This window comes from Acinonyx jubatus, chromosome A1 (assembly GCF_027475565.1).
Source record: "Acinonyx jubatus isolate Ajub_Pintada_27869175 chromosome A1, VMU_Ajub_asm_v1.0, whole genome shotgun sequence".
NCBI lineage: Eukaryota > Metazoa > Chordata > Mammalia > Carnivora > Felidae > Acinonyx > Acinonyx jubatus.
This window is the reverse complement of record NC_069380.1, coordinates 115,884,686-115,900,013: the sequence shown is the minus strand read 5'-3', so window position 1 is coordinate 115,900,013 and position 15,328 is coordinate 115,884,686. Positions and strand designations below refer to the sequence as shown.

Here is a 15,328-nt window from a genome sequence, read left to right as displayed (position 1 = left end):
CTCACCGGTGTGAGCATCTCAGGATGTGCAGTCAAATCATGCCCACCCTGAAGTGGAATTAAGGCCCCAGACGAATCACCGCAAACTATGTCTTGAGTGGAATGCAAGCGCTCATTACATTTTAGGAAGTTAAACTCTGCCTTTCCAGTTTGGGCAACGCACAAATTGTAGGAATAAGGCAAAGTCCCCTCACTGTAGTTAGGAGGAACCACAGGTCCAGACTTGACACAAAGACCAGGCTGAAAGCAGCCCCAGGCAGCGGGGCTGGGGGAGCGGCGCAGGCGCAGGGCCACCGCCAGAATCACCGCAAGGAGGAAGAGCACCGAGATCAAGGCCAAAGCCACCACCAGGTAAAACTGCAGCTCGGCCTGGGGGTCAGAGGGCTCCGGGCGGTCGCTGACATCCGGCAGTACTTCTTGGAGGCTGTCGGCGAAAACCAGGTGCAACGTGGCGGTGGCAGAGAGGGGCGGCTGTCCCCCGTCCCGCACGGCGACCAGCAGGCGCTGGCGGGCCGCGTCCCTGTCGCCCAAAGCACGCGCGGTGCGCACCTCGCCCGTGCGCAGCCCCAGGCTGAAGAGTCCGGGCTCGCTGGCCTGCAGCACGTGGTACGACAGCCACGCATTGTGTCCCGAGTCGGCGTCCACCGCCACCACCTTGGTGACCAGGTAGCCGGGCTGCGCGGCGCGCGGCACCGTGTCGAAGAGCGCCGAGCCGTCGGGCCCCAGCGCCGGGTACAGCACCCTAGGCGCGTTGTCGTTGCGGTCGCCCACCAACACGCGCAGGCTCACGTTGGCGCTGAGCGCGGGCGAGCCCTGGTCGCGGGCCTGCACCGTCAGCTCGAAGGCGCGCAGCTGCTCGTGGTCGAAGGCGCGCTGCGCGAACACCACGCCGCTCTGCGCGCTCACGGACACGTAGGACGCCAGCGCCCGTGGCTCCAGGTCGCTGGCCACGATGGAGTAGGACACGCGGCCGTTGGGCCCTAGGTCGGGGTCGGAGGCGCTGACTTGGGCGATGGAGGCTCCTGGAGGGTTATTCTCAGCCACGTGGACCACATAGGAGGCCTGGTGGAAAATCGGTGTGTTGTCATTGACATCGGTGATGTGCAAGGTGATGGTAGTGCTGGAGGAGAGGGGCGGAATGCCCCTGTCAGTGGCTGTGATGGTGACGTTGTATTCTGGAGTCTGCTCTCGGTCTAGGGGTCCATCTGTCACCAGCTTGTAGTAATTATTAGAAGAGGAGTAAATCTTGAAAGGAATATCTTTTTCTATGTTACATGTGACTTCTCCATTTCCCCCGAAATCCTTGTCCCGTGTTTTGAAGAGAACAACAACCATTCCTGGAAGAGAATCCTCCAAAATTTCATCAGAGAGAGAGGTGATGATTATTTCTGGCCTGTTGTCGTTTTCATCTAGGATTTCAATGATTACTTTACATTGGGTAGAGAGTCCACCTCCATCCCTTGCTTCCACTTCCATGGTATATCTTTCTATATCCTCAAAATCCAATGACTGGTTATTCTTAATCATACCTGTTTTCTCATTCAGCAAGAACATGTACCTTGTACTCTGAGCAGTGCTCCTGAAGTAGTAGTTCACTTCTGCATTGACCCCCTCATCCTTGTCAGTGGCTGTCACCTGCAACACGGAGGATCCAGGGGGCAGATTTTCACTAATACTGATTCTGTATTCATCTTTGCTGAACACCGGAAAGTTATCATTAGCATCCCTGACAGAGATTTCTATTCGAGTGGTGGCACTTCTTGGTGGGTTCCCCCCATCCAAGGCAGTCAATATCAAATGATGAGAATGCTGCTCTTCCCTGTCTAGGAGTTTTTCCAAAGTTAACTCTGGATATTTACCACCATCGGAATTAACTCTAACCATTAATGAGAAATAAGGGTTAGGATTTATCTGATAATCTTTAACTGAGTTCATGTTTATATCGGGGTCAGTGGCAGGGTCAAGGGATATTCGTGCACCTTCTGATACAGATTCAAAAATTTCTAAAAGTATTTCCTTTTTATCGAATTGAGGGGCATGGTCATTAATATCCTCAACAACCACAATGATATGAAAGATATTTAAAGGATTTTCCACCACGGCTTCCAACTGCAACTCACATCTTCTTCTCTCTTTGCATATCTGCTCCCGGTCTATTCGGTCCTTCACTAGTAAGTCCCCGCTCTCTGTGTCTACGTTGAAAAGCAGCTTCTCCGTGCTGACTCGCAGCTTCCTAGCTGACACGTCCAGGACACTGAGCCCGAGATCCTTGGCGAGGTTCCCCACCACCGAGCCCTTGGCCAGTTCCTCGGGAATCGAGTAGCGGATCGGCTCGCAGAGCGCGGGGTAGAACAAAGGTAGCAGGAAGGGAAACAGTACCTGCCGCCTGCCGGCCGGGCGCCTCTGAACGCAGCTCCCTCCCATTGCGCGCTCTAGTTCTCGCTGGGTCCCAGTCTTTCCGGAATGTCAAAGAAACTGCAATCCACGGCGTCACTGGAAGAGCATTCCACCCATGACAAGCGTACCTGGGAATCCGTAAATGTTGGGCAAAGTCTGCGCCTCCAGGAGACCCAGTTGTATGAGCAGATTTTCTTCTGTGTTGGTGACTGCCCAGGAAATCCCAGTCTGGAGACAGAAATCCCAGGCGACTGCGCTTGCCCTGTACTGGCCGACAGTGGCGCCCAGAGGCGCCGTGTGGAACCGCAGGCATTTTCCTCTTGAATCCAATTGTTCTCTACAATCTCTATAATATATATATTCCTCTTCGAAATTCCTATACATATTTATATATATGCCCTGTACTCTGTGAAGTGCTCCTGAGGTAGTTGTTTACTTCTGCATTGACCCCCTCGTCCTCCTGAGTGGCTGTCAACTGCAACACGGAGGACTGGGGGCCAATTACATACAAATAGAAACATACGATATTTATTTCTCTATATATAGAATATGTATATATTGCTTCTTGAAAATGAACTTATATAATAGCCCCTAATTTTAGTATTATATTATTACAGACTATATGCTTAGTGTTTTAAAGAAATTTATTATAGAAAAATTTCAAACTTCTACAAAGTAGGGAGTATTATTATTGAATCTTCATATACTCATCACCCAATGACAATAACGATCAACACAAGGCCATCTTCATTTAATATAATTTGTACACCCTCATTATTTTGAAGCAAATCCAAGATACTTTAACTCTTCTTTTAAGATGAAACATTAAGATTAATAAGGATTTTATATTTAAGCCTATTTTGTTATATAAAATGTTACCAATACAAAAGTCTATCTAGTTTAAGAAAACTAGAATTCAACATTTTCCACACTGCCCATTCACCCAGTGAGCTTTGTGTTCTGTTTTAAAGGCAAGTGATATTAATGGTAGAGAATAGTAGTTACTGACCTACAAGCCTTCATCACTATGTTATGTTTTTTCCCAAGTTAACACATACTTAATATTTGTAAATACTAAGTACCAATGGTTACTCGCGAGGACAGAAACTTCAAGTGACAGTTTTCCTATTTCATAGTTAAAAATATGATCCTGAAGCATGCTTTAATTTTTTCCTACTAAATTAGGAGTAAGGAGTATTTGAAATCAGTATAACATCTGTGTGTCATAATGGCTGTCCAGATGTTACCCCTATTAGCCAGCACTTTTCAAATAGAATTTTTGAGTCAACTTCATAGTTTATTTTCAAAGTCTCCTAGAAAGTCATTTATTACTCGGAATGCCACTATGTTTAAAATAAAATGAAATAGGGGCATCTGGGTCGCTCAGTCAGTCATGTTTGATTTCAGCTCAGGTCATGATCTCGTGGTTTAAGAGTTTGAGCCCCACATCAGGTTCTCTGCTCTCTGTGGGGAGCCTGCTTGGGTTCTTCTGTCCCCTCTCTGCCCCTCCCCCACTCATTGCCCCCCTCCTCAAAAAATAAACTTGAAAAAATATTATTCCTTTCCTATATCTAAAAGCTAGTAAAATATTCTTAGAACCTCTTCCAGCAGTTCCTGAGAATATTTTCCTAAGTTGTCTTCCTTATCCAGGTTTATTTCTAGCCTCAAGGTTGGAGAATTGAGCCATAAATAACAGACAGTTGAATAATGTTTATTTCCCTTGTTTTGTTCTCAACAGTGTTCATTCTCAGAAACCCCTCTAAGTGAATTGTGATTCTTACTCAGAAGTGATCTTTAAATTCAAACAACCTCTACAAACATGTGATCTGGAAAACATAACCTCAAAGGGGGGTTGTCCTATAATAGAAACAGAAAAGCAGAAGCAGAAAAATCTGGGCTCTCAGTTTCTTCAAGAAGAATGCATGTGTTTTCTCATTAATTTACCTTCACATAGTGTCAGCTGTATTTATGTTTCAGAGGTATGTAAGAAGTTCAAAGATAAGTAGGAAGTTCACTATGTGGCCACTGAAGATAGTAACAATAATAAATTTCAGGAATGGAAAACCACCTCTAAGAATTAGTAGTGAACTGATAATCAACCAAGGAACCCCACCCCAATAGCCCATATCAATGGCTCAATAATGAGAGAAGCCCCATGAAAAAGATATCCATTGACCCTAGGTTAATTTAGGTTAATTATGAGAAACTTATATCAGTGATATAACCAGTAAATGCCTCCTATAGATGTTAGAACAAAACAAGGCCCAGTAAAACTTGGATGGTGAGAAATACGTTAAAGAGAATGTATCATACCTTAAGTGGAAACCTTAAAGAGAAAACCAAATCATAAGAGAAAATAAAGGAAAAAGTTGAACTCACTGGAGCCAAAGAAGTATTTTCTTAAAAAAAATTTTTTTTTAATGTTTATTTCTGAGAAGAGAGAGAGAGCGCACAAGTGGAGGAGGGGCAGAGGGAGAGGGAGACACATCTGAGCAGGCTCCAGGCTCTGAGCTGTCAGCACAGAGCCCGACACAGGGCTCAAACTTGTGAACTGTGGGATCATGACCTGAGCGGAAGTTTGATGCTTAAGTAACTGAGCCACCCAGGCGCCCCCAAAGACGTATTTTCTATAGGAAACCTGGAATCATCTGAAGCGCACAAATGGTCATTTTTCCTAGAGCCCTCCTGGCTGATCAGCATATTGTCATACTTGGGCTGTGGAAAGATCATGTGACTCTCTCAGGAGCCTGCCCTGTGTGAGGCTTCCTGGAATAGATCTGCAGGAAAGCCCACACCTATCCACGCCCACAAAGAAGTAGGCACAGCCAATCCAAGCCCTGCAGCCTGCAGCAGATTTGAGATGTGCCAATGCCACAACCTGAGCACACAATGACAAAGGTGAGGAAGATACAGGACACTGCAGCCACTGTCACCACCAAGTATAATGTGAGGTCTGAGATCTCTGGGTAGGTGAGGACCTCCAGACTGTTGAGGTCAGCCAGGCCACCTGGGATGCTGTGGGCCAAGGCTGCAGTGAGGGTGAAAGTGGCCGAGAGAGGGGGCTGGCCTTGGTCCTGGACCACCACCAGGCTCTGCTTGAGCCAGTCTCTGTGCAGCAGGGCCCATGCAGTGCACACCTTTCCTGTGTGGAGTCCTACCATGAAGAGCCCTGGCTCACTGGCCTTGAACAGGTGGTAGGCCTGGTGTTCTGACACAAGTCTCTGTCTATAGCCACCTTGGTCACCAGGTAGCCAGGTTCTGTGGAGCAGGGTACCAGTTCCATGATGGTGGAACATGTGAGTGGGGAGAGTAGGGTCCAGGATTTCTGGTGCATTGTCCTTCTGGTCCAGCACAAACAAGTTCAGTGACATGTTGCTGGTGAGTAGGGGGTTCCCACTGTCACTTGCCTTCACTTGCATTTGAGATCACAAAACTGCTCATGTTGAAGGGATGCAGTGTGTATATGAGCCAGTGTGTCTGAACTGGTGGAGACATAGGACGACCCTTGGATAGTGTCCTCAGCCAAGGAGTGAATAACCTGGGCATTCTTGTCACTGTTGGAATCATGGTCTGTCACTGAGAAGATGAAGGTTCTTCTATGGCTGTTCTTAAGGAGATAGACTGTGTAGAAGTTTTCAGGGAAGGAAGGTGTACTGTCATTGACAATGATCACATGCAGGATGATGTAAATTTCTGTCTGTTGTGGTCACTGTGATGTTATATTCAGAAGTTTCTTCTCTGTCAAGAATTCATACTTTCAACAATCTACAATAATCTATTGACTTTTCTAATTGAAAAGGTAAATAATGGAGTGCCTGGGTGGCTCAGCCGGTTGAGTGTCTGACTCGTGATTTCAGCTTTATGATACCAGGGTCATGGGATCAAGCCTTGTGCTGGTGTCTGTACTGAGCATGGAGCCTGCTTGGGATTCTCTCTCTCCCTCTGCCCCTCCGCCACTCACAGTTTTGTGCTCTCTCAGAGGAAGGAGGAGGAGGAGGAGGAGGAGGAAGAGTAAAGAAAAAGAAAAAAAAAAGAAAAGGTAAATTATGAGGAGTGTAACAGACAACTTGACCATTCTTCCCGGAGTCTCGGTCATGCACATTCAAAAAGGCAATTACTGTTCCACGAAGAGTATTTTCTAAGACTGGACTAAACAGAGATGTAATGATCACTTCTGGCCTATTGTCATTTACATCTTCCACTGAAATGAGCACTTTGGTCCTCCCTAAAAGTGCCCCCACATCTTCAGCTTGTATTTCCATTTCATAAAATGCACATTCTTCATAATCTAGACTCCCTGCTGTTGATATTTCACCGGTATTTTCATTAAGATGGAATAGCGGAGATTGCTTTTCACTAATTTTCCAAAATCTATAGGCCACTTCTCCATTGGCTCCCTCATCTGGGTCGCTAGCGCTCACAGTAAGCAGCAGGGTGCCCGGGGCCACGTTCTCTGGGACTTTCACTCGGTAAATCGGTTGAGTAAAAACCGGGGCATTGTCGTTTGTATCCAACACCGTCACGTGGATGTGCACTGTGCTGGAGCGACGCGGGTCACCGCCATCAGAGGCGATGAGGAGCAGATGGTGAGCAGCCTCTTCCTCTCGGTCCAGGGCCTGCTCCAGCACCAGCTCTGGGTGTAGAGTTCCGTCATCTCCAGTCTGCACTTCCAGAGAGAAGTAGTGATTGGGGCTGAGCTGGTAGCTCTGTAAGGAATTCATGCCCACATCTGGGTCAACAGCCTCTGGGAGTGGGTAATGTGTTCCAGGTGCAGCGATTTCATTAACTTTTACTTCCAGATTTTCGACCTGGAATTTTGGATTATTATCATTGATATCAGTGATTTCTATTTCTATCCCAAAAAGTTTTCCTCTGCCCTCAACCAGGATATTGATATTTACTAGCCACTGTGTGCTCTGAGCGCAGAGTTCCTCCTAGTCTATCCTGCCTGCAGTGACCAAGACAAGCCACTTTGCAGGTTCAGAGCGAAAAACTGAGTCCTACTTCTGGAGACGATGCAGACTCCACGGTCCACCAGCCCCAGATCCTTGGAGATATTTCCCCAGGATATAGCCTTCTTCTGTCTCTTCAGGTGCCGAGTAGTGGATCTGGCTGGCCCTGGTCTCCCATAGCCTCCACGGGCACAGCAGAACCAGTCCTTTGCAGTGCGGGCAATTCAGTGGAGTGGCTGTTGTTGCTTCACTATGGATATTGTTTTTCAGAATGCTTTCTGTGCAAACTGACTCCTTAGGTTCTTTAACCTCCTGCAAATTGTGATGATCTTTTTCCTAAGGAGAAACCAGAGTGCCCCAAGAAGGTGAGTTTTGTGGCAGCTTTTGCTGAGGTTTGTGGACTCTGTGGGATTCTGTGTAGTTGCAGATCTGAACAGCTGGATGGAGAGCTGATTGAACTTTTCTTAAAGTTGGTGAACAGTGGCACTCGGAGTCCTAACCTGTCACTACATGCACTGAGATAAGTAATGCTTGATTATAGATAACCGAGAAAGACAATACTCTTCTAACTATGTAGACTTGTCTCACTGTTTCTTGCATTCTCATTTCAAAAGCAATTACCATTTTGGAATGTTAGTTGAAAATGAAGTGGAATGGAACTTCTATTAAATGTATTGTTAAACTGCCATTTTTTCTTAACATCAAATTAACTTATTCTTGGTAGAATTTTGCTTTCTTTCTAGATATGTAAATTATTCTAACTTCAGTTTTATAATGTTTCAAAAATTTTCTGCATGTCATTATTTTCTACAGTAACCACAATGTGCAATCCTCTTTGGAAATAGACTTCTTCTTCTTAGTTTTATATATACATGGATTATTCACTTTGAAGTTATTTTATAAGATTAATTTATTCAGATAATGAATCTGCTGGAGTAAGTTTTCCTTAAAATTTCATTCACAAAAATAATTTTAATAAGGCAACAGTAATAGCTTCTCTCACCTAATACTGCTAAATTTTGAAAGGATTGGTTTTTTAAAGTTATATATTTGTGAATGTTAAACTTTTATGCTGGTTTAATTTTTTGTACTCTTCTATGTGAATACATAATGCATACACAGATTATGGCATTTGGAATATTCAAATAAACATATATTGAAAAGCAAGTTTCCACTTCAATACTTCCATAAAGAAAATATGCAGTTCAAAGTAGTCTTAAACTTCTTATTGTAAAGGTCACTTAAATCTGTAATAATTAGACAAAAAGAACACAAGACGTAGAACCAATTATTACCACTAAAAAGCAAAAAGTGCCATTATGAGAAATTCTTACAGGGGCATCTGGGTGGCTCAGTCAGCTGAGCATTCAACTCTTGATTTCATTCAAGTCATGATATTACAATTCATGGGACTGAGCCCCAAGTTGGGCTCTGCACTGACATCAGGTAGCCTGCTTGGGATTCTCTCTCTTTCCCTTTCTCTCTACCCTTCTCCACCTCAATAAATAAATAAACTTTAAAAAAAAAAAAGAAATTCTTTCAGGGGCACATGACTGGTTCCATCAGTTGAGCATGTGACTTTTTTTTTTAAGTTTCCTGATTTATTTTGAAAGAGAGCACAAGCAGGGGAGGGGCGGAGAGAGAAGGAGAGAGAATCATAAGCAGGCTCTACACTGTTGCACAGAACCTGACACGGGGCTTGACCCCACGAACCTTTAGATCATGATCTGAGCTGAAATACAGAGTCAGACGCTTAACTGACTGAGCCACCCAGGCGCCCCAAGCATGGGACTCTTGATCTCAGCCTCGTGAGTTCAAGCCCCATGTTGACCTAGAGCTTACATTAAAAAAAAAAAAAAACTCTTTCAGCAATTTGTAAAGAAATCATTTACTGAAGCAGTTACTAGGGGAGACCAAGAAAAAGACTGATATTTAAGAAATGGCAACTTTGCACATAAAATTAGTAATTTTTGCCATAAGAGTGGAAAATTTGGGATTCTCTTTCCTCTAATCACTAATGTTTAGAGCTCCAAATAATAAGACAAATCCAGTGACTCACCCCCTCCTCCTGGCCTCAAGTGATAGAGGCAACAGCATTTCCTTTTCTTTTGTCAAGTGTCTTTTTCTTAAATTAACTATAAGCGTAGAGGAGGATTTTGCAATCAAGAAAACTTAGAGGAACACAGATAATGAACTGGACCTTCTAATGAGTTTACTGAGTCTTTCTCTACGCCCTCCACCCACACTATTTTCCTTACAGTTTTAGGGCATTCACAGAGTCATGACTAGGTAGATACAAAGAACCAGACATGAGGAATAAGCATAAAAAAGATGGAAACTGTACTAGTGAAATCAGCAAAGGAGATAGCTAGTAGTTTTTTTGCTTTAAAAGATGAGTTAAATGAATGCCTATTTTAAATTTAATGTTTACTTACATGTAACAAAATTTCAAATATTTTAGGGGTCCCTGGATGGCTCAGTTGGTTAAGCATCCAACTTCAGCTCAGGCTAGATTCCTGAGTTCGAGCCCCACATCAGGTTCTGTCTGTGCTGACAGCTCAGACCCTAGATACTCCTTCCAATTCTGTCTCCCTCGCTCTCTGCCCCTCCCCCACTCACACTCTGTCTCTCTCTCAAAAATGAATAAACATTAAAAAAAAATTTTTAAAGGGCACCTGGGTGGCTCAGTCCTTGAGCATCTGACTTCATCTCAGGTCATGATCTCACGGTTGATGATTTTGAGCCCTGCGTCAGCTCTGTGCTGACAGCTCAGAGCCTGGAGCCTGCTTTGGATTCTATGCCTCCCTCTCTCTCTGCTCCCCCCCGCCCGCGTGTGCTCTGTCTCTCTGTCTAATGAATAAATATAACCCTTAAAAAAATTTAAAAATTTTTTAATTCAAATATTTTAAATAAATGAGGCAATCAGTGGATAAGTTTCATTACCTTTGAAAAAAGCAATAAGAAATTGATATAATACTTCTGCTGTGAAGTAAGAAGCACACTCTCCCTACTTTGTAAATTTGAACTTGGTGCAATAACTCTATTATATATCACATAACTACTCCCAAATCACCACTCTCTTTAAAAAATGTTAGTACAGCTCTCTGATGAGCTGTAATACCCTTAAGACAACTCGCTAACCTTAGGACCATAATATATTTTCATAGAAGTAAAAAAGTGGATAGATGATGAAAAGGAGTAGACACTTAAACAGAACTCACCGCCATTTGAGTTTCAGGATGGTAAGTCGACTCACTGGAATTACAAAGCGGAAATAAGGCCCCAGATGAATCACTGCAAAGTAGTATATCTTGTCCTGAACTCAACTGCTCATTACATTTTAGAAAATTAAACTCTGTCTTTCCAGTCTGGGCAACGCTCAAATTGTAGGAATAAGGCAAAGTCCCCTCATTGTAGTTAGGAGGAACCACAGGTCCAGACTTGACACAAAGACCAGGCTGAAAGCAGCCCCAGGCAGCGGGGCTGGGGGAGCGGCGCAGGCGCAGGGCCACCGCCAGAATCACCGCAAGGAGGAAGAGCACCGAGATCAAGGCCAAAGCCACCACCAGGTAAAACTGCAGCTCGGCCTGGGGGTCAGAGGGCTCCGGGCGGTCGCTGACATCCGGCAGTACTTCTTGGAGGCTGTCGGCGAAAACCAGGTGCAACGTGGCGGTGGCAGAGAGGGGCGGCTGTCCCCCGTCCCGCACGGCGACCAGCAGGCGCTGGCGGGCCGCGTCCCTGTCGCCCAAAGCACGCGCGGTGCGCACCTCGCCCGTGCGCAGCCCCAGGCTGAAGAGTCCGGGCTCGCTGGCCTGCAGCACGTGGTACGACAGCCACGCATTGTGTCCCGAGTCGGCGTCCACCGCCACCACCTTGGTGACCAGGTAGCCGGGCTGCGCGGCGCGCGGCACCGTGTCGAAGAGCGCCGAGCCGTCGGGCCCCAGCGCCGGGTACAGCACCCTAGGCGCGTTGTCGTTGCGGTCGCCCACCAACACGCGCAGGCTCACGTTGGCGCTGAGCGCGGGCGAGCCCTGGTCGCGGGCCTGCACCGTCAGCTCGAAGGCGCGCAGCTGCTCGTGGTCGAAGGCGCGCTGCGCGAACACCACGCCGCTCTGCGCGCTCACGGACACGTAGGACGCCAGCGCCCGTGGCTCCAGGTCGCTGGCCACGATGGAGTAGGACACGCGGCCGTTGGGCCCTAGGTCGGGGTCGGAGGCGCTGACTTGGGCGATAGAGGCTCCAGGAGGGTTGTTCTCCATCACGTGAACCATGTAGGAGGCCTGGAGGAAAACCGGAGCTTTGTCGTTGATATCAGTGATGATCAAAGTGACACTTTTGCTAGCTGAGAGGGGCGGCTTTCCCCTGTCGGTGGCTGTGATGGTGACATTGTACTCTGGGGTCTGTTCTCGGTCCAGAGTCCCATCTATTACCAATTTATATGAATTTTTTGATGAAGAGATTATCTGAAAAGGAACTTCACCCTCTAATCGACAATTAACCTCCCCATTCTCCCCGGAATCTTGATCGTATATTTTGATCAAAGCAATTAGCGTTCCTGGCGCTGCGTTTTCCAGAATCATTTCGACTAGAGAATGGAATGTAATTTCTGGGCTGTTGTCATTTTCATCTTGAATATTAATTTCAACTGTACATTGTGCAGCCAGTCCTCCACCATCCCTCGCTTCCACCACTATAGAATATTCCTTGATTTCTTCGAAATCCAGCATTCTTAGAGTTGTAATTTCCCCGCTCTTTGAATTCAGACTGAAGACTTGCCCAGTCCTGTAGAAAGAATAAGTAATTTCCGAGTTGATGCCTTCATCTTGGTCAGTGGCTGATACTTGCAGCACTGTGGTGCCTGGGGGCACGTTTTCTGGAAGGCTTACTCTGTACATGTCCTGGTTGAATACAGGGGGGTTATCATTGGCATCAGTGACCTGGATACGGAGCTCAGTGGTGCCGCTTAGTGGGGGATCTCCGCCATCCATGGCAGTCAGAACTAAACGATGGTAACTCTGTTGTTCCCGGTCTAAACGTTTCTCCAACGCCAATTCTGGGTATTTACTACCATCTTGTTTCTCTTTATTTATCAATGAGAAACTAGGGCTAAGAGAGAGTTTATAAATCCGCAGAGAGTTTAAGCCAATATCGGCATCTTCCGCTGCTTCTAATATAAACCGTGTGCCTGGCACCGTAGACTCACTTATTTGCAGCTCAAAAGAAGTTTGCGTGAATTTTGGTGTGTGGTCATTAATATCTTCGATGTCCACACTCACGTGATAAAAGTTCAACGGATTTTCAGCAACAGCCTCAAATTCCAGAGCACAGGCTGGCTTCTTCCCACAAATCTGCTCCCGGTCTAGCCTGCCGCTCACAAGTAGTTCCCCGCTCTTGGCGTTCACAGTGAAGTAAGGTTTTTCCGAACTGATGCGCAGTTGTCGACTCGGTAACTCATGGACGCTGAGTCCCAAATCCTTGGCGAGGTTCCCCACCACCGAGCCCTCGGGCATTTCTTCGGGAATCCGATAGCGGATCTGCTCTGAGAGCGCCGGGCAGAACAAAGACAGCAGGAAGGGAAAGAGCACTGGCCGCCTCTCAGCCCAGCCCCTTTCCCCAGCGCCGCTCCCCATCCCTTTTGCTCCCCTCAGGTTGCTCACCGGCCTGGAGACGCCGGATTACAAATAATCTCTGTGCTGTAGATGTCCGGAGCTCCGAACAGGCTATATTTCCAGCGTGAGGGTCGGGGTTCCCTCTTTTCCAGAGGAGGAAGTTGTATAAAGGCTCGAGCTAGAGAGCCTGATACAGGGAAAGTGCGCTGCGGCTGCGCGAGAAGATGGCCAGTGCCCAAGCTCTGCACTTTGGCCAACAGCGGCGCCCACAGTCCGCACTGGGAAACTGCAGCCCCTGCTGCTTCAGTTTAACCAGCTACAATAATCACAATCCAGCGCCTAACTGAACAAGCCACGTTTTAATGTTAATATATTTAATATCTTAAATTATAAAGCCTTCTTTAATATATATTTTCTCTTGTTTCCAAATTATTAGAAATGTGATGAGTTTTTATATTAACCGACATATCTGGTCCATCCATTTCACCCTACTACAAACATACATTGAACTCTTGCCTTGTACTTAGTAGTGCCCTTGTCAGTGATGATATAACAATGCAACAATGAATAAGACACAGGTCTTGACCTTAGAAATTTTATCATATACTGTATTCACAAATTCATTTCTGTTTATTAGGTGTGATATGTGAAACAATCTTAATCTTCTTTCATGATTCCTAAATGTTTCCCCCAACATCTCTACATTATAAATGTTATTTAATATCATATGTATTAGAGAATACCAATAGTGTTGAAAACTATTCTGTGAAGCTTTGCAGTTTCATACCAATCCTCAAGCATCTCCTTCTGATAATATCAACACTCTCTTCAAAAAATTTCTTTTTACTCGTTTGACTACCTAAGGAAGCATTCATTTTTAAAAAACCTGTCCCTATGATGTAGCCATGGGATGATTTACTCTACCTCCTTCTTCATATCTCACAATTACTTGGCTTATGTCATACCCAACATCATACATGAATTCATTCTTAAAAGTCACTAGGGAAATGTTTATTCTTCAATATAAAGTCACAAAGGGATACTTCAGCAGACCACCTGACTTTCTGATCTATGTATCTATGTAATACTGAAGCAATAACTTTGGAATTGAGCTTCTAGTAAGTTTATTTGCATAAATTTCCTGGATAAATGTCATTTGTTCTAATTATTTTATTCCATTTGTTGAAATTTTTGAACAATCAGTGAATCTTTTGAACAAGAGTAAGGATTTTATTTTCTATCAGGGCAAGTTTCAAAACACTTAAAAATTGCAAAATGTCAATAATACAGTTGTTCCCTCAAATGACTGTGCACCCAAACACTACAGAAAATACGAAGTTAACTCCCCTGCACAGGATGTGCAAAATAGGAGGGAACCCTACACAGTCCTTCAGACATGCCCTTTTTATAACTAACAAATGATTTATTGTGTTTTCCACTCTCATGTGATGACAAATCAATGGTCAGCACTGTTAAAATGCTATAACAAGGAATACAGAAGACATAAAATCTAGATGGAATCATTTTTAGTTGAATTGATGAGCTTGTTTAGAATCTGTTTACATGAAACTACTTTTTTTTTAAACTACATTCTCAAACTCTCTCACCCTGAGAACATTTCACATGGCTGTCCAATCAAAACAGCTCATTGGAACTTAGTGAAAACATGTTCTTCTTTATGCTACAAAATGACATTTTATTTAAAGTATGATTTTGTTGTTTTTATGGGGGGGGGGTTGATGGACATTTCAGGCTTTAGATTCTACGTCTTCTTTAGTATGAGCTCTTGGAGACCAATGACATATAAAGGAACCAGTCTCACCTACCACCAAAATCCATCCTTTCAAATGTATTTATGTTTTAAAATATAATAAGTATTAAAATTTTGAAGGGTACTGATGCAAGCACAAGGCTTATAAAAGAGGTTTAAAATGAAGAAATCCTCAAAGACCTAGAAAGCTTCAAGACCTTCAAGATCCAAATCCTAAACAGATTTCTAAAATTCTGAAATGTATTTTACTTTTACCAAGCTAATACAAGGATTTAAAAGTCTCAGTTATATATCCCCTATTTATACAACAAACTTACCATATGTGGTTGGGTAACTACTTCTTAAGTGAATGAGTGATAAGTGGTAATTATAGTAACATACAAAGGATTTTATTTTTAAAAATTTTTAAAGTAATCTCTACATGTAAAGTGGGGCTCCAACTCACTACCCTGAGATCAAGAGTCACGTGCTTTGCCAATTGAGCCGGCCAGGTGCCCCATATATGGAAGATGTTAAAAGGTTGAGAATCAATGTTTAAACAATCTTGTCCGAGCCTTTGGAGAGCAAATGAAACCAACTATCATGATTAGAGCTCAATTT

General features: G+C 44.6%; 2 protein-coding genes and 1 pseudogene across 15 annotated transcripts in view; all 3 read right to left on the bottom strand.

Annotated features, from left to right (window-relative positions):
• LOC106967305 (protocadherin gamma-C4) overlaps positions 1 to 15,328 on the bottom strand; it is a 174,863-nt gene that overhangs the window by 85,966 nt on the left and 73,569 nt on the right. The window contains exons 1-2 of one of the 14 annotated variants that reach the window (XM_053222323.1): positions 10,570 to 13,958; positions 4,802 to 8,595 (exon numbers count right to left, since the gene is read on the bottom strand). The exons of 11 other annotated variants lie outside the window; for them this stretch is intronic. In XM_053222323.1, the coding sequence (XP_053078298.1) occupies positions 8,590 to 8,595; positions 10,570 to 12,978 (2,415 nt within the window). In that variant the 5' untranslated portion in view covers positions 12,979 to 13,958 and the 3' untranslated portion in view covers positions 4,802 to 8,589. Of the gene's footprint in view, positions 1 to 5; positions 4,657 to 4,801; positions 8,596 to 10,569; positions 13,959 to 15,328 lie in introns of those variants that run through there. 2 more of the 14 variants (XM_053222308.1, XM_053222290.1) reach the window with 2 other exon arrangements.
• LOC106967428 (protocadherin gamma-A9-like) lies at positions 4,802 to 6,199 on the bottom strand (annotated as a pseudogene).
• Positions 4,802 to 7,972, bottom strand: LOC128311667 (protocadherin gamma-A8-like). The gene is given in 4 exon segments (XM_053202606.1): positions 4,802 to 7,360; positions 7,363 to 7,458; positions 7,460 to 7,684; positions 7,937 to 7,972. Coding segments are annotated over 4 exon segments (1,440 nt in total). The 3' UTR covers positions 4,802 to 6,277.